This window comes from Ammospiza caudacuta, chromosome 30 (genome assembly GCF_027887145.1).
Source record: "Ammospiza caudacuta isolate bAmmCau1 chromosome 30, bAmmCau1.pri, whole genome shotgun sequence".
Classification (NCBI taxonomy): Eukaryota; Metazoa; Chordata; class Aves; order Passeriformes; family Passerellidae; genus Ammospiza; species Ammospiza caudacuta.
This window is the reverse complement of record NC_080622.1, coordinates 2,132,575-2,154,270: the sequence shown is the minus strand read 5'-3', so window position 1 is coordinate 2,154,270 and position 21,696 is coordinate 2,132,575. Positions and strand designations below refer to the sequence as shown.

Genomic DNA, 21,696 nt, shown 5'->3' with positions numbered 1-21,696 from the left:
GGGTTGTTTTGTTACTGCCTTTGCACCAGGGAGGTCAGGTCATGTCCTGATCCAGTGTCAGCAGAAAGCTGCAGCCTGTCGTGGGGAGGGGGCTGTGGGTGGGTGTAGGTAAGCAGAGCATCCCCAGTGCAGGGAGAGTTTCCCAGCCTGTGCACCTGATTCTTGGGGAATTTATCCCTGATCCTCCTCCCAGCACCCCACCCTCATGGCTTTACAAGCCCACCATGGACCTGGGCAGGCTGGTGGCTCAGAGAACAGCATCGACAGGACAAAGCAGCAGCTGTGACATCCTCTATCAAATCAGGTTTGTGGCGTCACCAGAGCCATCTCTGTCCCACAGGGCAGGCAGCACCTGGAGGGGACACTGAGATATGACCCCCTGCAGAAAACTGCAGCAGGCAAATGGGTGCTGGAGAGAGCACAGGGGACAGAGCCCCACAGACAGGCCCCTCTGGGCACCAACACACTGCACTGCTCGGATTGCTGCAGCTGCACACGAGAGAGGGGCTGGACAAGGCAGTTTGGACTTCTACTTGTTCTTTTTGCTTGTTTCTCCATTAGAACACAGAGGACACCTCACAGCTGCTGCTGCAGCCACCGAATCCTTTGCCCAGAGGGCTGAAGCACCAGGCAGGCAGCACCTGGCAGGGGATGGATCCCGACCCAGCTGCTCTTCTTGGGGGTTTGGGGGTGTCCTTTCCTGAGCTCTGGGCTGCTGCTGCTGCTGCTGGCATTGGGCTCTGCTCAGTTCTTTTTGCTCTTGGGGGTGTCATACTTCCTCTTGCTCGAGTACCAGAGCAGCAGGGGGATCCCGATGGAGGGCAGGGTCATCACGCCAAATGCTGCCCAGTCCAGCTAGAGGGAGAAACTGTTAAGGGAAAAGTCAAAACAATCCAGGCCGGGGAATCTTAGAGCAATGAGGTCAGAGGAGGAGAGGCAGGAGACACCTCACACTGTCTGCAGCTTCCTCACATGGGGAAGCAGAGGGGCAGGCGCTGACCACTGCCCTCAGTGACCATGACAGGACCCAAGGGAGCGCCCACAGCTGTGTCAGGACAGGCAGCATTAAAGGCTGGATATTCAGAAAAGGCTCTTTCTCCCACAGGATGCTCTCCCAGGCACTGCAAGAGGCTCCCCAGGAAAGTGGCCACAGCACCGAGCTTGACACGAGCCCAAGCAGTTTGGATAGGGCTGACAGGCACATGGTTGGCATTCCTGGGGTTGTCTCTGCAGGGCCAAGAGTTGGACTCCACAATCCTTGTGGGTCCCTTCCAGCCTAGAAGATTCTAAGGTTCTGCTCTCAGATTTTCTGCCTCAAATGCCACAGTGCGGCTCCTTCACACAGGGAGCTGGGATGGAAACTAAGCCGCTTCTATGACAGTTCCTGGAGAACTGACAGGAACCAACTCCAGCTCCCTCTGGAGCTCTCCAGGTGACTGCAGGGCAAGCCACACACCCCATGTGCAAGCAGGAACCACCACACTGGGCTGCAGCTGCCTGCTGCACTTTTCCATTGTCCATGGAAGGGTACTCACAAAGTGAGGGGAGAACCTCCTGTCGAAGTCACGCTGAGCCAGGATTCCTCCCTGCCCAGGAGCACTGGTGAAGCCAACCTGGAAAAGGCAGGGGAAAGACTTTGCCACCTTTCCTGCTCACTCCAGAACTGAGTGAGGCTGAGAGCAACACAGACATGCATCACCTCGACCATGCAGCTCTGGGAGCACAGTCAGGTGTGTCTGCAGGTGTCACAAACACGTTTTATGAAAAATCCTTTCCTTAGGATTTTTCCTCCTGAGAAGCTGGGAGACCTCAGGAACAAAATGTAAACAATGATTATCTGCTGCTGTGGAATGCAACAGGTGCATCTGTGATTGGTCTCATGTGGTTGTTTCTAATTAATGCCAATCACAGCCCAGCTGGCTCAGACTCTCTGTCCAAGACACAAGCCTTTGTTATTCATTCCTTCTTTTTCTATTCTTAGCCAGCCTTCTGATGAAATCCTTCCTTCTATTCTTTTAGTATACTTTTAATATAATACATATCATAAAATAATAAATCAAGCCTTCTGAAACATGGAGTCAGATGCTCATCTCTTCCCTCATCCCCAGACCCCTGTGAACACCCCCACATGCAGGGATCCCACAAATCAGGCACTTACCACCACCTGGGCACCCTCCTGTGCCAGGTACGTGATGGTGGCAGAGGTGAAGTTGAAGTACCCAGCCTTGAGAGGCCGCAGAACCACGGTGTGGGACACGTTGCTGGCTCTGGGAGTTGGATGTTAAGGAACACTGCTGCATTTCAGGAAGAAAAGGGAGGAGATGGGAAAGAGCAAGCAGGAGCCAGGTGAAAAAGTCAGTGCTGCTGACAGATCTGAGTGCTCGTGGTCACAGACAGCCAGAGCCAGCCAAGGCTGACCCAGCTGCTCCTCCACAGGCACAGGAACCACCCCAGCCCCTGCTCCTGTCTGCAAGGAACTTTGTTTCTACACTGCACCATCCAGAAGAGCAGGGCTTTGGATCTGGCACCCTGTCCAGGCTCTGGAAGGAATTTCAGGGACAGCAAATGAAGACAGGTTAAAGCTGCAGAAGCAAGAAAGAGAGTTGGGAGAAATTTCAAAACATGAAAAGATATGGAGCAAGCCTGTCCCACTTGACGTTGAGCGTGCCAGAGACAATGCCAAAATCTTCTGGGGGGAAGGAATCATCCGACAGCTCCACGTCCAGAGCAGCACTGAACACAACAAACAGACCCAGCTGCTGCTCCACGTGTGTGTGAGGAGCAAAATCTGTCCAGAGCAGGGTCCTGAGGCCTTTCTCCCACCAGAGGTACTCTGCCTGATAGACACAGGCACAGGGGAGCTCTGGGGGCTTCCTGCAGGGCTGGAAACACCAGAAGGTTTCTTGTGCTGCTGGCTTTGCACCAGGGAGGTCGGGACACCTCTTGTTTGACTCTCTGGGGTGTGAGTCAAGCAGGGAGCCCTGAGTGCAGGAAGGGAGGCCCTGGGGTTCTGTGCACATGATTCTTGGGGAATTTAGCCCTGCTCCTTCTCCTTCTCTCCTTCCCCAGTGCTTTACACATCCCCCGTGCACCTGGGCAGGCTGCTGGCGTGGCCAGAGCTCCTCGTGGTGCCGAGACACACCTGCTGCTCTTCTGCAGAGCCTTCCTACGAGAGCCCGGCCCAGCGCGGCGCCATGAGCTGAGGAATTGGTGAATTACTGCCATCCTCAGAAACTTACGTTCCAGGCAGAAGTGTTATCAGTAAGAAGCTTGACTAGGCCAATGTTCAAGCAGCAATCAATTTATTAATTAATATGGTAAAGTATGAGCAATCCAGTGCTGGGTACAGTGGGGGAAGTTTTCCCTCTGCACACCGATAGTTGAGGATTACAGGTATTTATAGGGGTACTCATGAGCTTCCTCAGCAATTTCTATTCCAATTTTTTTACTCATCAGCAGTTTCTATTCCTGATTTTTACATCGCAATTCTATACACCATTGTGATTTAATTTTTCTCAGGATGTATCCCCTCTGGTGGGGTCCAGCTCCCCAGATGCATGTCCCCCTTTTAATTGCAAGGACTATAAATCTCATAACAGTGATGTCCAGCTTCCCTTGGTCAAAACCATAAACCCTTGAGGTGATGTTCATCTTCCTTTCTCAAGCTGTTTTTCTCTGCTTTATTAAGGTGTGAGATAAGCATATTTCCTTTATCTGTATTCTAAAGCTATAGTTTCAAGGATACAAGCAATATTCTAAAATTGTTCTTCAAAAGGTTATTATTGCAGAACTCTGTAAGGATTAACTACAAGCAAAGAGCAACATCTTTAACACTTTAATTCCAATGCTCCCAAATCAACCAAGGTTAATTGCAAACAAAAGATAGGTTCAGAGGCCTTTTTCCATGCTTTACTTTCCTCAGTTATTATTAGAATTCGCAACTGTCCCATTGTCGGTCTCCACACATATTGCAATCACAAATACACAAGTCGCCTGTTTGTACCTGACACCAAACACAGCTTTGTATTTCACAGAAGGTTTTCGTTTCCTGCAGGAGATGGGGATGGCTCATGCTCTAATTACAGGATCTAGTCTGGATGGGGCAGCAGTAACTAAAAGTCCCAACTACAACTAAAAGTCCCAATTATAACTAAAAGTACCAACTATAACTAAAAGCACCAACTAAAACTAAAAATCCCAACAATAACTAAAAGTCCCAACTATAACTAAAAGCACCAACTACAACTAAAAGTCTCAACAATAACTAAAAGCACCAATTATAATTAAAAGTCCCAACTATAACTAAAAGCACCAACTACAACTAAAAGTCTCAACTATAACTAAAAGCACCAACTATAAGTCCCAACAATAAAAGTCCCAACTATAACTAAAAGCACCAACTATAACTAAAAGCATCGACTATAACTAAAAGTCTCAACGATAACTAAAAGCACCAACTACAAATGAAGTCCCCAGTACAACTAAAAGTCCCATCTATAACTAACAGCAGCGCCCGCCCCTGCTTCCGCCCCCGTGGGCAATGGGCAGCGCAGGAAACGCGCTCTGCGCAGGCGCGGAGCCCCTGGGCGCCCACAGGACTCCATTTCCCAGGGGGCATAGGGTTTTCCTGAGGCGTGGTTCGTGTGCGTCACTTCCGCCTCGGTGGCGCTGACTCGTCTTTGCGGCGTTGGCGGCGGCAGAGACGGTGAGGGGCGGGAAGGACGGTGAGGGACGGGAGGCTCGGGGCCGCTGGAGTGCGCGTCCTCGGCTCTCGGGACGGGTCTGTAGGAGAGGATCGGCTCTGAGGGGCCAGGAAGGACCGGCTGGAGCGTCAGGGCCGGGATTTCCGCGGGCAGCGTGGTTAAAGCGGGCGGTTCCCTGTTGGGAGGTTTCGTGAGGGGGCAGGAGCAGCCTGGGCTGCAGCAGGGCACGGCTGGGGGGAAGGAAGGGGCTTCCAAGCCCGGGAGGTTCAGCGAGGCCAAGGGCAGGTGCTGCACCTCCACTGGGGCACCCCAAAACACAAACACAGGCTGGGGGAGAATGGATGGAGAGCAGCCCTGGGAAGGATGTGGGGGCATGGCACACTGACAAGAAGCTCAGCACGCTGTGGCAACGTGCATTGGGAGCCCAGAATGCCAACGCTGATCTGGGCACATCCCCAACAGCGTGGGCAGCGTGTGAGGGGGGGATTCTGCCCCTCTGCTCTGCTGAGACCCTGCCCTGCAGAGCTGCCTCCAGCTCTGGGCTCCCCAGCACAGGGAGGACAAGGAGCTGCTGCAGTGAGCCCAGGGGAGGCCACAGAGATGATCTGAGGGCTCTGGAGCTCCTCTGCTCTGGGCACAGGCTGGGAGAATGGGGGTGCTCAGCTTAGAGAAGTAAAGGCTCCAGGGAGACCTCAGAGCCCCTTCCAGGGCCTAAAGGGGCTCCAAGAGAGCTGGGGAGGGACTCTGACAAGGGCCTGGAGTGACAAAACAAGGCTTCCCGCTGCCAGAGGGCAGGGTTAGATGGGATATTGGGAAGAAATTGGTGCCTGTGAGGGAGGTGAGGCCCTGGCACGGGTTGTCCAGAGAAGCTGAGGCTGCCCCATCCCTGGAAGGCCAGGTTGGATGGGGCTTGGAGCAGCCTGGGCTAGTGGAAGCTGTCCTTGCCCATGACAGGGGGGTACAATTGCATTTTCTTTACTGCCCTGTCCAACCCCAACCACCTCCCTGTGACTGTGGAGGGCAGAGGCCCTGACATTGAAGCAGGTTTTGCATTTAACACCATCAGGTGTCCTCACTGGTCACATCTGTGGCGTTCCTGTTGTCCCCTGGTCCTCTCAGCGCTGGGTTTGGATCAGTCAGAACACGTGGCCTGAAGCAGGGACTTGTGCAGAGGATCATAAAAGCCACTGGAGGGAGTTGGTGGTTCTCAGTGGCTGGAAATGGGGAATAATAATGTTGGAATTCTTTCTTTTCTTTCTTTTCTTTCTTTTCTTTCTTTTCTTTCTTTTCTTTCTTTTCTTTCTTTTCTTTCTTTTCTTTCTTTTCTTTCTTTCTTTCTTTCTTTCTTTCTTTCTTTCTTTCTTTCTTTCTTTCTTTCTTTCTTTCTTTCTTTCTTTCTTTCTTTCTTTCTTTCTTTCTTTCTTTCTTTCTTTCTTTCTTTCTTTCTTTCTTTCTTTCTTTCTTTCTTTCTTTCTTTCTTTCTTTCTTTCTTTCTTTCTTTCTTTCTTTCTTTCTTTCTTTCTTTCTTTTCTCTCTCCTTCCTTCCTTCCTTCCATCTTAATGTTGTAATAATAATGATACTAATAGTAGTAGTAATGTGCTTTCTAAGGACTAATTCTGTTGTCTAAAACAGCGCTGAAAGTGGCCAGGCTTTGCAAGGGCAATTAACCATCAGTTGCTAAAACTGATGAAGTTGTTAATTACCAAAGCTTTTGCTCTGGAAGTTTCTAGAAGAGGCTTATTGATGTGAAAGCTTTGCCCATTATTGAGGTGTGCAGGGCCAGGGCTTGGACTTGATGATGCTTTTGGGTCCCTTTCAACTCAGGATGTTCCACAATTCTGTAAAAGGGAATTGTACTGGCCAGGGCTTTGAAAGGGGAGAAGATCACGAGCTTTTCTTCCATGGCTGCAGATTTGGGACACTGCTGTGCCAATTCTTACACCCTCACAGGCAAGTTCAGAGATTTCAGATGATCAATTCCATTTCTTTGTGTTTCTAGATGAAGCTCCCTCTCCTTGCCCTGCTTGCTCTGGTGTCTGTGGCTCACTGTGAGGATGGTGCCAGGCTCCTGGCCTCCAAATCCCTGTTAAACAGATATGCAGTGGAGGGCAAGGACTTGACTTTGCAGTACAACATCTACAATGTTGGCTCCAGGTAAGCCCTGTCCTGTGACACTCTGTTCCCCACGCATGCAGCTCCCTTTCTGGCTTTCTGAAAATTCATTCTTGCTGTCAGGATTAACTAAAGATCTGACAAAGGTAAAACAGAACTTCCACCATGCTGGTAAAAAGCTTCATTTGCAGAATGAAAAGCTGATTGAACAAATGCAGGACACTATTAATGGGCTTTAAGATTTTGGTTTTTTTTAGATATTTTATTTTTAAAGGCAGAATAATGCATACTGAGTGCAGTACTGCTAACAGAAGAATATATGGTGGTGTAATGTTGAATTGATACAACATTAAATGAGATCTTGTAATTTTATATGTGGGATTTGGTTGTTATTTAGGCCAGCATGTGTATCCATGGGATGGTATCTAAGTTCAGCAAACTGCCAAATTGTATTGTGGAAAAAATGGTGGTTTTCCTGTCCTTGTGTTTGTTTCTCTCAGCTTTGCCTTCCTCCCTCTGCAGTCTCCCTGTAAGATACCTCAACTCTCCTCCTCACCTTCTACTGGTGACATTTTATCTCTGAAAAACCAATTCTTTGATTTGGTCAAGATGGAAGTGTGAGTGCACTTTGCTGCAGAGCCTGTGGGCAGATGGCAAAGCTTAAGATTCCTGTCTCATCCCTCTCTTTGTTGTGTTCAGTGCTGCCCTAGACGTGGAGCTGTCGGATGATTCCTTCCCCCCAGAAGATTTTGGCATTGTCTCTGGCATGCTCAACGTCAAGTGGGACAGGATTGCTCCGTATCTTTTCATGTTTGGAAATTTCTCCCAACTTTCTTGCCCCTGAGTATCCTGCAGCTTGATCCTGTCTTCATCTGCTGTCCCTGAAATTCCTTCCAGAGCCTGGACAGGGTGCCAGATCCAAAGCCCTGCTCTTCTGGATGGTGCAGTGTAGAAACAAAGTTCCTTGCAGACAGGAGCAGGGGCTGGGGTGGTTCCTGTGCCTGTGGAGGAGCAGCTGGGTCAGCCTTGGCTGGCTCTGGCTGTCTATGACCACGAGCACTCAGATCTGTTAGCAGCACTGACTTTTTCACCTGGCTCCTGCTTGCTCTTTCCCATCTCCTCCCTTTTCTTCCTGAAATGCAGCAGTGTTCCTTAACATCCAACTCCCAGAGCCAGCAACGTGTCCCACACCGTGGTTCTGCGGCCTCTCAAGGCTGGGTACTTCAACTTCACCTCTGCCACCATCACGTACCTGGCACAGGAGGGTGCCCAGGTGGTGGTAAGTGCCTGATTTGTGGGATCCCTGCATGTGAGGGTGTTCACAGGGGTCTGGGGATGAGGGAAGAGATGAGCATCTGACTCCATGTTTCAGAAGGCTTGATTTATTATTTTATGATACATATTATATTATAACTATACTAAAAGAATAGAAGGAAGGATTTCATCAGAAAGCTGGCTAAGAATAGAAAAAGAAGGAATGAATAACAAAGGCTTGTGTCTTGGACAGAGAGTCTGAGCCAGCTGGGCTGTGATTGACCATTAATTAGAAACAACCACATGAGACCAATCACAGATGCACCTGTTGCATTCCACAGCAGCAGATAATCATTGTTTACATTTTGTTCCTGAGGCCTCCCAGCTACTCAGGAGGAAAATCCTAAGGAAAGGATTTTTCATAAAACGTGTCTGTGACACCTGCAGACACACCTGACTGTGCTCCCAGAGCTGCATGGTCGAGGTGATGCATGTCTGTGTTGCTCTCAGCCTCACTCAGTTCTGGAGCAAGCAGGAAAGGTGGCAAAGTCTTTCCCCTGCCTTTTCCAGGTTGGCTTCACCAGTGCTCCTGGGCAGGGAGGAATCCTGGCTCAGCGTGACTTCGACAGGAGGTTCTCCCCTCACTTTGTGAGTACCCTTCCATGGACAATGGAAAAGTGCAGCAGGCAGCTGCAGCCCAGTGTGGTGGCTTCCTGCTTGCACATGGGGTGTGTGGCTTGCCCTGCAGTCACCTGGAGAGCTCCAGAGGGAGCTGGAGTTGGTTCCTGTCAGTTCTCCAGAGAACTGTCACACTCAGCGGCTTAGTTTCCATCCCAGCTCCCTGTGTGAAGGAGCCGCACTGTGGCATTTGAGGCAGAAAATCTGAGAGCAGAATCTTAGAAGCTCCTAGGCTGGAAGGGACCCACAAGGATTGTGGAGTCCAACTCCTGGCCCTGCAGAGACAACCCCAGGAATGTCAACCATGTGCCTGTCAGCCCTATCCAAACTGCTTGGGCTCGTGTCAAGCTCGGTGCTGTGGCCACTTTCCTGGGGAGCCTCTTGCAGTGCCTGGGAGAGCATCCTGTGGGAGAAAGAGCCTTTTCTGAATATCCAGCCTTTAATGCTGCCTGTCCTGACACAGCTGTGGGCGCTCCCTTGGGTCCTGTCATGGTCACTGAGGGCAGTGGTCAGCGCCTGCCCCTCTGCTTCCCCATGTGAGGAAGCTGCAGACAGTGTGAGGTGTCTCCTGCCTCTCCTCCTCTGACCTCATTGCTCTAAGACTCCCCTGGCCTGGCTTGTTTTGACTTTTCTCTTTAATTTCTCCCTCTAGCTGGACTGGGCAGCGTTTGGCGTGATGACCCTGCCCTCCATCGGGATCCCCCTGCTGCTCTGGTACTCGAGCAAGAGGAAGTATGACACCCCCAAGAGCAAAAAGAACTGAGCAGAGCCCAATGCCAGCAGCAGCAGCAGCAGCAGCCCAGAGCTCGGGAAAGGACACCCCAAACCCCCAAGAAGAGCAGCTGGGTCGGGATCCATCCCCTGCCAGGTGCTGCCTGCCTGGTGCTTCAGCCCTCTGGGCAAAGGATTCGGTGGCTGCAGCAGCAGCTGTGAGGTGTCCTCTGTGTTCTAATGGAGAAACAAGCAAACAGAACAAGCAGAAGTCCCAAACTGCCTTGTCCAGCCCCTCTCTCGTGTGCAGCTGCAGCAATCCGAGCAGTGCAGTGTGTTGGTGCCCAGAGGGGCCTGTCTGTGGGGCTCTGTCCCCTGTGCAGCCTCCAGCTCTCCTCTGCCTGCTGCAGCTTTCTGAAACACCTTCCCTGTTCTGTGAAAATTTAAAACTTTTAATAAAGGACAGTAGGAAATAACGACCTTGGAGCAAAGGTTATTATGGCTGGGTGCATCTTGACACTGAGCCAAGAGCACCCTGTCACCTTTGGGGAAACCCCTTAAATGCATTTTCCCTTACATCAGCATATTCATAGACCCTTATGCATCTCCATAAACTAGTTTACATATTCCAGAGACTATTTTACATGTCTCCTCCTTGGGTCTGCCTTTTTAGAGCTTGCCTGTTTCTTGGCTGTAGTTTTGGCTCCTTTATCACTTCCTGTTTTTTTGGGCCTTGGTCCATATTTTCTTCAGACAGTGGGTGCTGATAATTGGCTGATCTGTACAGGTGTCCTCATCCTGTGTTCATTGGATGTTATCCCATCCCAGCAGGCATTTTAACACAAGCATCCTTATATCAGCTATTTCACTATTATGTCTAAGCTTAATAACAGAAATAAAAACTACATCTTTATAACAAAGTTACTTTAACATTACACATATAGAATCCATTAAAATATTTGCAAAAAGCCAATATTATAATATGTATCTATAACAGTATCATATCTCAGGGTCGCCTGCAGGTGCTGCCACCCTGTGGGACCGAGATGGCTCTGGTGACATCACAGACCTGATTTGACAGAGGAGGTCACAGCTGCTGCTTTGCCCAAAAGGAGCACTGAGGGAGGTTGTTGGTGTTCTCTGGGTGCCCATGATGTGTTTTGTTGAGCAGAGGATTGTGTTCTTGCTGTTCTTTTTTGTTCTGCACACAGTTTGGTGTGTGGAGGGTTTGAGGATTTTGTAATAATATAAAAGGAACACCATGACAGTGTGCATTGCACCTGCCCTTGGCCTCACTGAACATCCTGGGCTTGCCCAGCCCGTCCCAAACTTTGTGTCTTGGTTTGGAGAAAATTCTAGAAGAAATATGCTTTAAAATGATTGTTTTTGTCAAAAGAGAGAGGGCTTCAGTAAGTCCTCTTTCTTCTGCCAGTGAGAGAAATGGATACCAGGGGATGAAAGTGAAAAGACCTGTATTTATTAACATTAAAAAACAGAAACTACAACAAAAAAAAATACAAGGAAAAAAAGGGAAAAACACTTTGAAACTTACATCCCACCTTGCTGTGTGACTGGGAGGCAGAGGTCGTGTCTGCCCTTTTTGTCTATGAGGACAGAGCAGAAAAGTGTTCATAGGAGCTGGAACCTGTTGGATTTCTGGCGAGGGTCTTCTTGCAGCGGCTGAAGATTTAATTTTAATTTCCTTTCTTGTGTCGGTTCAGCTCCTTCGAGGCCTCGGGTTCGGGGCGGTCCCGGTCCCGCCGGCTCCCCCGAGTGGCCGAAAAAGAAAAAAGCAAGCGGGAATAGCTCAGAGAAAAATAACAAAGCACCGAGAGGATTCCCGGTACAGCCTCCAGGCAGGGGACGGGAAGGGAAAAAACCCTTTTGCTTCACTTTAGTAGCAGAAAACACCAACCCAATCCAAGAAAAGGAACAATGTCCCGGTCCGCCCCGAGAACCCAGAGAGGAGCTTGAACAGAGCCTGCCCAGGAGCTCAGGGCTGCCCACCTCACCTCTGGCTCCATCTTAAAGCTGCAGCATTGGTTTTCTGGGCATAAAGCTGAGATAAGGGAATAAAGCATAATCATAAAATCACCCTGTGACACGCTGCTTGCACCACTGTGCTCTCAAAGCCAGGTTATCTGCAGAGTGCAGTGAGAGTAAATCTCTTCAGCCAGGCTCACAACGGGGGATTTCCTCTTCCTCTTGTAGAATCAGAGTAAAGTGATAATGGAATAAGAGGATAACAGACTGCTTTTGTTTGGAAGGGACCTTAAAGACTGTCCAGTTCTAACCCCCTCCCACTAGCCCAGGTTGCTCTAAGTCTTCTCCCAAGCAGGCCTTAAAATGGGGCAGCCCCAGCTTCTCTCAGCCTGTGTCAGTGCCTCACCATCTTCACAGGGAGTTCCTCCCCAGTATCTCATTCTCTGGCCCTACCCCGGAGCTGGAGGAAGCTCTAACAAGGCAGTGTCTCCAGAGGGGACAGAGCAGAGGGGCAGAAATCTCCCCCTCACACGCTGCCCATGCTGTTGGAGATGAGCCCAGGACAGTTTTGGCTTTCAGAGCTCTCAGTGCCCGGTGCCACTGCGTGCTGAGCTTCTTGTCAATGTCCCATCCCCCCAATCCTTCCCAGGGCTGCTCTCCATCCATCCTCCCCAGCCTGTATTTTGGGGTGCCCCAATGCAGGTGCAGCACCTGCCCTTGGCCTGGCTGAACCTCCCGGGCTTGGCACAGACCCCCTGCCCAGCCCATCCCAGCACAAGGATTGAAGACAGAAACAGCCTGAAACAACGTATTTATTTTGAGGTGAAGAGAATTCTCAGTCAGTAACCCTCACCCCACAAGCAGTGCAGTGTTGTCACTGCCTTTTCCCCATGCCCAGGGTATTTTCCATCCCTCCTGGACTTGAAATAAACTTTTCCAGGCTCAGCCTTGAGGCCACTGCATTGAGCTCCTCTCCATGCCAAGGTCAAGGCAGTTGGTTCTCCCCTGGGAAGACTCAACCTCTCACTCCTGGGCTGTCTCTGGTGCTGCAGACTGCTTGCTTTGGTTGTCACCCTTTTTTTTGTGCCCCGAAACGATGTCGTCAATACGGAGGAGGAGGACTGCAGTCTGCAGAGAAACCCCAAACCCAGAGCTCATTTAGAGCTCATGACAAAAAACAAAACCCAACCTGCGCAGCTTTCACACCACACAATCATCAGCCTGGGCTGAAATGGCTCTTTCAGCACAGGAAAGGGGAAGGTGTCTCACAGGCTTGTGGGAGCAGCAAGGGGCTGCTCTCCCACCACCATGGAAACAAGGACACCCTTTTTTCTTATTGACTGATACAGAAGGGACACAGTATCCCTAGAGGAACAGCCTTTGATCCAACACCAGCAAGGTAAGGGCAGGATCAAAGTGAGAAGGGCAGCAGAGACATGGCAGCCCCAGCCAGCCAGAGGGACAAAGCTCCAACAACCACTGATGATTCCAGCATGTTGCTGGCACAGGATTGCTCAGGCACAGCTCTGTCTGGCACTGGAAGCAGTGAGAGCACTCTGCACTGTTTACAGGAAAAGGTGGGATGTACTATGATGAAATTCAGCTGCAGGATCAAGAGCCCTGGGAAAGCCTGAGTCTGGGCTCCCACTTCCCTCATTATCCAACCTCCAGCAATGAGTTCAGACACCAGCATGCCCTGCACTGGGTGTGATGCCTACCCAAACACCTCAGCATGCAGGCAAGGATGCCCTCCTGTCCCAGATGATACCCACAGAGACTCAAGTTTCCATCTCTCCTTACCTCCACAGCTGTTTTGTAGGTCTGAAGTTTGACAGCCAAGGGCTCCCAGATCCCCAGCTCCTTCATGTCAACCAGGGCTCCAGTCTCCCCATTCACCCCCCATGTCTGGCTGCCTTCCTGAGTGTGCTTGGCCTGGAAGCAGAAGGACAGGGTGGGTGAGATGGCAATTTCCCCTCTGGAGTCTCAAACTGACTACGTGTCACAGACATGTTTTATGAAAAAGCCTTTCCTTAAGATTTTTTCTCCTGAGAAGCTGAGAGGCCTTAGAAACAAAATGTAAACAATGGTTATCTGCTGCTGTGGAATGCAACAGGTGGATCTGTGATTGGTCTCATGTGGTTGTTTTTAATTAATGGCCAATCACAGTCACAGGATTTTATTATCATTCCATTACTTTTCCTTTCAAGCCTTCTGATGAAATCCTTTCTTCTATTCTTTTAGTATAGTTTTAATATAATACATATCATAAAATAATAAATCAGCCTTCTGAAACAAGATTCTCATCTCTTCCCTGGTCTTGGGACCCCTGTGAACCCCACCACAACTACGGCCTGAGGAAACTGTAACAGGTCACGAGAACATTCTTGCTTTTGGAGTTTATACAACATGTTACTGACAGCACAACAAGGGCACTGTTCTGAACGGTGCCTGATCCCAGGTGGAGCTGGTGAAGCAGAGAAGGGCTGAGTCTCTCCTGGTGGCACATTCCTTACCCTGAGTGAAGTCAGAACACGGATTGTACTGGCGCCACAGTTCTGGATCAGCGTGCGGGGAATGACCTCCAGGGCCTGGGCCACTGCACGGTAGGGCCACTGCTCCACTCCTGTCATGCCCTTGGACTTCTCTGTCAGTGCATGGGCCACAGCCATCTCAGTGGCTCCCCCGCCAGGCACCAGCTGCGGATCCATGAGCACGTTGCGGCACACCTGCATGGCGTCCTGCAGGTTGCGCTCCACCTCCTGCAACAGGGACACAATCACAACATTTTTGAGGCTGGAAAGCTCTCCTAACATAATCAGGTCCAAACATTCCCCCAGCACTGCCAAGGCTGCCACTAACCCAAGTCCCAAGGTGCCACATCCATACATTTGCTAAATCCATCCAGGGATGGTGACTCCACTACTGCCCTGAGTATTCTGTGCCAGGGTCTGACCACACTTTCCATGAGGAAATTTCTCCTAATATCCAATCTAAACCTCTTGCCCTGTTTCTAGGATGAAAAGCCTGACCCCCAGTGGGCTAGACCCTTCTGTGAGGTAGTACTAAACAGGGAGCAGTAAGGTCCTTGCTGAATCCCCCCAGCTCCTCCTTGTGCTCCAGACCCTTCCTCACTCCACTGCCCTTCTCATTATTACCTGCAGCACCACACCAGCTGAAAGCCCAGCCCACAGTCTGCTGGCCACGACTCACCACAAAGGTGGCTGGCACAGGAGGTGAAGCAGCCCATGCACTCACTCACTCACCGCTAGGATTTCCTTGCTGGCTCCCCTCAGGATGATGGTGCAAGCTTTAGGATCTTTGCAATCAGTGATGAAAGCAAAATACTCATCTCCTATTTTTTTCACTTCAAAGAGCCTGGCACCAGTTCCCACATCCTCCTCCCGGAGCTCATCGGTGCGACTGACGATGCGAGCCCCACAGGCCCTGGCACAGCAAAGCACAGCACCAGACACTCAAAATCAGAGCTGAGAGAGCAAGAGCACAACAATTCCGTGTCAGGCACAGTGGGAATGGGCTCCAGACAGGAGCCAACACCCACCTGGCAATCCGGTTGTTGTCAGTCTTCCGCACCCTGCGGATGGCGGTGATGTTGGCTCTCATCAGGTAGTGCTGGGCCAGGTCTGAAACCAGGTTTGTGGAATTTCAGTAATGAACCAGCAATATCATGTCAAATATCATCTCAGTTATCAACTCAGCTATTTTAATTCCAGTCTTTGAAACAAAAAGGGTTATACACGAGAAAAGCACCTAAATGTAGCTTTTTAAACCAGCTGCAAGGCAAAATGGTAGCACAGCTCTCCAGGGGTTAAGACTCAGCTTCACTTGTATTTTGGTATCTTTCCCAAATGCTGGAAAAGCAAAATATTACTGTAGGAGCCTAATTTCAAAAAGCAACATCAAGGATGAACTTCAATGCTCTGTCTGCTGGTGTACACCAGGTTTGGGAGGAGTTGTATTAGTTTGCTGTTGTGTTTTTAGTTTTGGTTGGGTTTTTTCTAAGTTCCTGAGCAGTACATTTAACACAGTGAACCTCACTGAGATGAATTCAACACCAAGGATCACGTGTGCCATTACCAGAAACTCCTTTTTCTGTGATGACCAGATCTGGCTTGACTCTTATCAGATCCTCACACATCTGCTGAATGTACTCTTCCTCCATCTGCAGGATTCGGGCAAAGTCTTCCTCCCGAGTAATTTCAATGTCAGTCTGTATAAAAGAGGTGTAAACAGCTGAGGTGTTCATTCCAACCTTCAGTTTTAGACACACCTTCCCCAGCTTCAAGCAGCTCAACTCCTCCAGTACAACCAGGGAAAGAGTCAGGGATGAAAACCACGGATCAAATAAATTATGACACTGTGCCAGTTGAGCATTAAGCTTATTTCAAGCTCAGAAATATTTCTTTTGCTCTTGACCAGCACTTAGATACATAAATCACTGTAGCTGCTTCAGTGAGTCAAAATGCTGTAGCCTCACTTCTATTTTTCTAGAGCCCACAGCAGAATTAGCCCCCACATTCAACAGACCTCTGAAAGGTAGAACACAGAAAGCCTTTCTCCACCTGCAGTTTTAAAAATCCATCTGCGTTTGTTTGTTTTACTCATCCTACATCAAGACCTGCAGATGTCTCTTACCTGGCTCTCTCCTTTCTTGTACTCCAGTGAGCAATCCAGAAGGACGATGCGCGGATTCTTAATAAGGCGACGCATTCTGGGATGGGTCACGTCTTTATTCACCATAATTCCACGCAAAACACACGAGTCTTCACTAAACCCACCTGGGATCTGACAGACACAAGGCAGAAAATCTGGTGAGTCTGTTTAGTTTACAAAAACATCTCCCAAGTAACCCCAGTGCATCCAGATCACTACACAAGTTTAATTTTAAGCACAAACGGATTTAGATTTTAAGTGGGAAGCCACAAAAGAACTTAAGAATTTTTAAACATTCTGCTGACAACATGTTTCATTTTCCATCTTCCAAATCCAACTGAAATTTTATTTTTGACAGGTACTCTTTTTAAAAGAGTTGAGATAGCAGCCCCTGTTGGCATTGTAAATGAGCATGGCTGACAACACTGACTGAAATGTCTTCAAGGATTATGTCTGCAGACTGCAGAGAAGTAACACAAAATTCTTCCCAACACACCCTACAATAAACTAGTCTAGAACAAGAAAGGAGCACGAGGATAAGAAACAGTTCAGGACAAACTCACCTTTTCTACTTTTGCATATTTTTTAATATCAATTTCTTTTCTGCCATTTTCTTCAAACTCCACAGTCTTAACAGCATCAAGAGCAATGCTGCAGGCCAAGTCAGACCAGCGGTTTATTGCCTTGGTGTTTATTGCACTCTTAATTATTTTAAGCATCATCTCTTTATTGTTCACATCCACTGGAGTGCTGAGATAAAGGAAAAACCAAAGAGCAAACTGAGTGTTAATTCCAAGCAACAATCTAACCCTTCTGACTCCCTCTTCAGTTTTGCTAACTTGTGTTTGACTGGCACAAGTGCCTGAAGGAGCAGCTCAAAGCAGTACAGGAAGTTCACATCCCTCCTCTCTAACTTCCACCAGCCCATACTCACCCAATTTTCTTCAGAATACTGATCATGTCATCCAGAGCCTTACGATAAGCCCAGATTATCACAGTTGGGTGCATCTGCTGCTCAAGAAAGTGTTCAGCAACAGAGAGCATCTCTCCAGCTAAAAAAAATTAAAAATAAATCATTATCTCCCAAGTAAGTTAGTACGACAATCAACAGTCAAGAAAGGAGAGCACATACTAGAAAAAAAATATCTCTTCTATCCACAGAGAGAACTTTAACATCACCTATACCTTTCTTTACAGTTAACTGTGGTTATCATGGGGAAAGAACAACTTTCCAAAGTGTGGAGCTGATCACCTTTGAGTGTCATCAACCTAGCATGCTCTTGCACAGTAAAAACCCCTCTCCATTTCAAGATTAGTAAATAATTAGGATGTGTCTCATCATGGGCTCTGCTTACAAAAATGGGTGAACTTTAGCCTTTATGCAAAGTGTTTGACAGTCTGTCTCCTTACCAAGAATAATGACAGATGTGGTCCCATCTCCAACTTCTTCGTCCTGAGTGCGGCTGATCTCTATCATTGATTTTGCAGCTGGATGCTGGACTTGAATCTAGGTAGGAGCAAGGATGGGCATGGATTTGTCTCAGAATATTAAAGCAGAAATGGCTCATGTCACTCAATGGAACAAATACCACACCTTTAATACAATCAAAGGCATTCTGTCCAACAACAGCAAGGCTTTTTCTTCCTTGTCGAGACCAAAACCAAGCCCTTGTATTTGACAGGATTGTGTCTCTTCGCTGTTTTTCAGGCATTTCAATTTTTAGAATGTTCTTTTAACAGACACACAATAATGATTTCTAGCTCTCATCATGTGGCATTGTGAACACCATCTACTCAAAAAGTCTCAATGCAGTTCATAATAGCTCAAATTACCAAAGAATTTGCATCAGTCTTGTAAACACTCCATAAAAATTTCCCACTCTAGGATCAAACCTACATTTCTGTAGAGCAAGAATACTTGCTGGATATTTCATTTCTCCCCAATGAGAACCTTTCCTGGAGCAGCTGGTTAGCACTTGCTGGCTCTCAGGAGAGGTGGGGAGATCACACAGTTCCATTGTCACCCCAAGATTCAGGCACACACTGACTTAAGGTTAAGCAAGAAAATCCTTTAGGAGAAACTTACTTCTCTAAGAATAGCATTGCCATCATTGGTCATCACAATTCCACCCATGGGGTCCAAAAGCATCTGTAACCACAAGAGAATCAACACTTGACTGCTCTGTCCCATGTGTGTGTCACTTCTAATCAGCTGCAGGACAAGTTCTTACCTTCATCATTGCTCTCGGTCCCAAACATGTTCGGATAATGTCAGCAATAGTCTGGGAGGAATCAAAGAAATGAGGTAAAATACAGGAGGGCAGCAAAAAGTCTAAAAAAACCCCACAGTGAAATCAGCTGCCCCTGCAAAACTGAAGTCATCCAACAACTCTGCTGTGGAGTTGATTGAGTTGTTGAGATGCAGGTTAAGAATTGTATGGAAATGAGAATATGGGGATTATCAAGACACTGGAACCACTCTAAATTATTCTCTCAGTCAGATGTCAAAACTGAGAGACTTTCAGACTTTGCAGAGAAAAGGGGTTTGGTTGGCTAAATCCCTCCATGGTTATTTATAGGGTAACCCATTACATGAACAATGCAGATATTTTGGTTTAGATACAGAATTTTTATGTAATAGTACAGAAATCTTCTGCTAACATAGAAAATTATTTTCTATGTTGCTTCTTCTTCTACTCTACATTCATATCAAATAGAGAAAATATGTTACACATTCAGTTTTCCCTCTGAAGTATATGAATACACACAAAAACAGACTGAGAATTTGGTACCTTTGCAGCAGTGATGTTTCCTGTCTGGACTTTTCTTCCAGACTCACGTTTTGTATTCTGACCTAAAGAATACAGAAAAAAATAATATTAATCAAGTACAAAACATCAAGGATGCAGTCACCTCTCAGTCACACATTTAACAAGTGACCAGATTGAAATTCAGAGTTTACAATACAAATAGTGCAGTCATGATGAGAATCACATTGATAGAAAACTGTCAGTGAAAACCAACATTCCCTATTATAACAGAACTCCCTGTTAGCATCCTGAGACAAAGCTTTGCAACCCCAAAACAGAACCTATTACCCCAGAAAATCAAACTGCAGTGACTCCCTAGGATCTGCCAGCTCTCAAAGCTGAGGAGCTGCTGTTGTACAATAGTGCTCAGTCAAGAAAGGTTCATGTACAGTAAGCAGAACTGAGTGATCTAAAGTTAATCCATCAATGTTACTTTGGCACATGAGGGTGAGCAGCAGCTGGAGTTCACAACCTCAGCTGGAGAGCAGCTATCAACAAACTCAGCCCTGGGGCATATTTGGGCTTTTCTGCTACTGCAAGCCTGGCCCGAGCACACCCAGATTTATTCAGGAGCAGATGCACATGCACAGGGAGGTGTAAGACAGAACAAAAGGAAACAGCAGCAAGAGCAGCACCACATCTCAGGCAAGCAGGCTCAGAAAAGGAGCGGTGGGCTACGACAGTCTGCCTATTGCTGCCTATTGGGTTAACAGAGAACAGTAGATGCAGTAGAGAATGAGATACCCAAACAGAAAAAAAAAACCCAAAACTCTGGGAATACCTTATGTTGGTGGATGGTGAGAGAATCACAGAATGGTCTGAGTGGCTGGAGTGGACCTTAAAGACTATCTCATTCCAAAACCCTTTCATGGGCAGGGACGCCTACTAGAGTAAAGCTCCAAGCTCTGTCCAACCTGGTCTTGGACACTTCCAGGCATGGGGAAGCCACATATTCTCTGACCAATGTGTGCCAAGGCCCTACCACTGTCACAAGGAGGAAGAATTTCTTCCCACTGTCTCACCTTACCCTATCACTACCTGCCCTTGCCTCAAGTACCTTTCCAGCCCCCTCGGAGCCGCTTTACGCCCTGGAAGGGGCTCTGAGGTCTCCCTGGAGCTTTTACTTCTGCAGGCTCAACACTCCCAGCTCTCCCAGCCGGTGTCCAGAGCAGAGGGGCTGCAGCCCCTGGATCATCTCTGTGGCCTCCTCTGGGCTGACTCCCCAAGAACTGGGGTTCACATGGGGCTCAGACGGGGCAGGATAAAGCAACGTGCTGAGAAAGATGTGAGGACAGCGGGAAGCACGGAACGCTGCCAGAAAATGTCTGAGGGCAGCGGGCTCTGGGCTGTGGGCAGGGAGCAGTGAGGGGGAGCTCGGGCCACGCCGGGGACGGCAGCGATTCCCGGAGGGGCTGCAGCCCTTGGAGCATCTCTGTGGCCTCCTCTAGACCCGCTCCAGCAGCTCTCAAGAATTGGGGGTCATATGGGGTTCAGACGGGGCAACACAAAGCAACGCGCTGAGAAAGACGCGAGGACAGCCGAGAGCACGGAACGCTGCCAGAAAATGTCCGAGGGCAGCGGGGCTCCGGGATCCTGCTCCTGCCGGCACAGGATCCCAGCGGCCGTGGGCAGGGAGCTGCCAGGGGGAGCTCGGGCCGCGCCGAGCGGCAGCGATTCCCGGAGGAGCTGCAGCCCTTGGAGCCTCTCCGTGGCCTCCTCTAGACCCGCTCCAGCAGCTCCGGAGACCCAAGAGCTGGATCCCCGGCAGGACAGGCGGGCCCGGCCGGAACGGGCCGTGAAAGGGAGCCCGGCCATGAGGAGCCGCAACATGGCGGCACGGCGGGGCGGGGGTCCGGACCGGCCATCCCCGCGCCCTCCGCCCGGCAGCGCGGGCCGGGCCCGCTCTATTGTTAGAGCGTCTAAACGCGGCATTTACCTTCTATTCTACAAGCACGCCAGCTAACTCCCGTTGCTAATTGCCATCCTCTACCTACACAACCAAATCGGTGCATTACAGTTCCCAATATTTAAACTCTCATATCGCACATTAAACCTTTTGATCGAGCCTAGTGGCAAGCCCAGCCCTACTCCTAGCCTTCATAGTTAAAGCCCCCTATACGATTTACACCTATGACTCCCGAAAGCCCACGGAGAAGCCCCCATTGCCGGCTCCATGCTACTAGCTGCCCCTCTCCTAAAGCTCGGAGGCTACGGCATCATACGAATCACTATCCTAATAAACCCAGCATCAAATAACCTCCACTACCCCTTCACCACCCTAGCTATGAGGTGCACTAATAACCAGCGCTCTCTGCGCACGACAAACCGATCGGAACTTACTGAGAACCAAGACGGGGCGCGGGCCCATCATCGCGGCGGAACCTTCTGGAGCCTCGCGGAGCCGCCACACCGCCCCCCCCCGCCACCGCCGTCAATGGCGCGCTCGGCTGGGAAGTGACGCTGAATGCAGGGGGCGGAGAGCCCGCCGCACCCAATGCCGTGCGGAGGGGAGGAACGGAACCCTGCACAGCCCAGGAGGAGAAGCGGCGGGTCCCGCGGGGCTGGGCGCGGAGTGGACGTTTCGCTGCTGCCTCCCCGTTGCATGCGGAAGGCAGCGGGTGCGAGATGTCACGGGCGAACTCGACTCGTAGAGACAGAGCTGAGTGAGCCCCCCTCGCTCAGCAGGGTGGTCTCGCCCAGCCCGCCCTGCAGGAGCCCAGCGGAAGGACGGAGGGTGAGGCGGCCCCGCCTGTCCGACCGTGTCGGCCGCGCT

At 49.4% G+C, this 21,696-nt stretch overlaps 3 protein-coding genes across 3 annotated transcripts; 1 reads left to right on the top strand and 2 right to left on the bottom strand.

Annotated features, from left to right (window-relative positions):
• Positions 1 to 727: 727 nt before the first annotated feature.
• LOC131569340 (translocon-associated protein subunit beta-like) lies at positions 728 to 5,766 on the bottom strand. Its single transcript, XM_058821533.1, has 6 exons — positions 5,738 to 5,766; positions 4,653 to 4,878; positions 2,623 to 2,837; positions 2,159 to 2,267; positions 1,536 to 1,613; positions 728 to 855 (listed from the first exon to the last, which is right to left on the bottom strand). Exons 1-6 carry the CDS (start codon positions 5,764 to 5,766, stop codon positions 745 to 747), a joined length of 768 nt encoding a protein of 255 aa, XP_058677516.1. The 3' UTR covers positions 728 to 744.
• On the top strand, positions 4,634 to 10,360 carry LOC131569681 (translocon-associated protein subunit beta). Its single transcript, XM_058821937.1, has 6 exons — positions 4,634 to 4,705; positions 6,704 to 6,858; positions 7,516 to 7,614; positions 7,987 to 8,095; positions 8,641 to 8,718; positions 9,401 to 10,360. The coding sequence occupies exons 2-6, from the start codon at positions 6,704 to 6,706 to the stop codon at positions 9,509 to 9,511; spliced, it is 552 nt and encodes a 183-aa protein (XP_058677920.1). The 5' UTR covers positions 4,634 to 4,705; the 3' UTR covers positions 9,512 to 10,360.
• Positions 10,361 to 10,914: 554 nt separating this feature from the next.
• CCT3 (chaperonin containing TCP1 subunit 3) lies at positions 10,915 to 21,380 on the bottom strand. The gene is made up of 14 exons (XM_058821934.1): positions 21,264 to 21,380; positions 18,906 to 18,967; positions 18,345 to 18,395; positions 18,200 to 18,262; positions 17,524 to 17,620; positions 17,048 to 17,165; positions 16,677 to 16,863; positions 16,096 to 16,245; positions 15,538 to 15,670; positions 15,002 to 15,083; positions 14,706 to 14,886; positions 13,956 to 14,201; positions 13,243 to 13,374; positions 10,915 to 12,570 (listed from the first exon to the last, which is right to left on the bottom strand). Exons 1-14 carry the CDS (start codon positions 21,292 to 21,294, stop codon positions 12,466 to 12,468), a joined length of 1,638 nt encoding a protein of 545 aa, XP_058677917.1. The 5' UTR covers positions 21,295 to 21,380; the 3' UTR covers positions 10,915 to 12,465.
• Between the last annotated feature and the right edge of the window lie 316 nt (positions 21,381 to 21,696).

What these genes read in the sequence shown, in the direction of transcription:
- LOC131569340 (XM_058821533.1), bottom strand. Translation starts at nt 5,766, where the DNA reads ATGGTGTTAAATGCAAAACCTGCTTCAAT. An exon ending in TCAGCGCCACCGAGGCGGAA is followed by an intron (nt 2,838 to 4,652) that starts GTGACGCACACG and finishes TGTGTCTATCAG; the next exon opens with GCAGAGTACCTCTGGTGGGA. An exon ending in GGAGGTTCTCCCCTCACTTT is followed by an intron (nt 856 to 1,535) that starts GTGAGTACCCTT and finishes TTCTCCCTCTAG; the next exon opens with CTGGACTGGGCAGCATTTGG.
- LOC131569681 (XM_058821937.1), top strand. Translation starts at nt 6,704, where the DNA reads ATGAAGCTCCCTCTCCTTGCCCTGCTTGCTCTGGTGTCTGTGGCTCAC. An exon ending in AAGTGGGACAGGATTGCTCC is followed by an intron (nt 7,615 to 7,986) that starts GTATCTTTTCAT and finishes TCCAACTCCCAG; the next exon opens with AGCCAGCAACGTGTCCCACA. An exon ending in AGGAGGGTGCCCAGGTGGTG is followed by an intron (nt 8,096 to 8,640) that starts GTAAGTGCCTGA and finishes TGCCTTTTCCAG; the next exon opens with GTTGGCTTCACCAGTGCTCC.
- CCT3 (XM_058821934.1), bottom strand. Translation starts at nt 21,294, where the DNA reads ATGATGGGCCCGCGCCCCGTCTTGGTTCTCA. An exon ending in GCGCCCCGTCTTGGTTCTCA is followed by an intron (nt 18,968 to 21,263) that starts GTAAGTTCCGAT and finishes TGTATTCTTTAG; the next exon opens with GTCAGAATACAAAACGTGAG. An exon ending in AGTATTCTGAAGAAAATTGG is followed by an intron (nt 16,864 to 17,047) that starts GTGAGTATGGGC and finishes CCTTTATCTCAG; the next exon opens with CACTCCAGTGGATGTGAACA.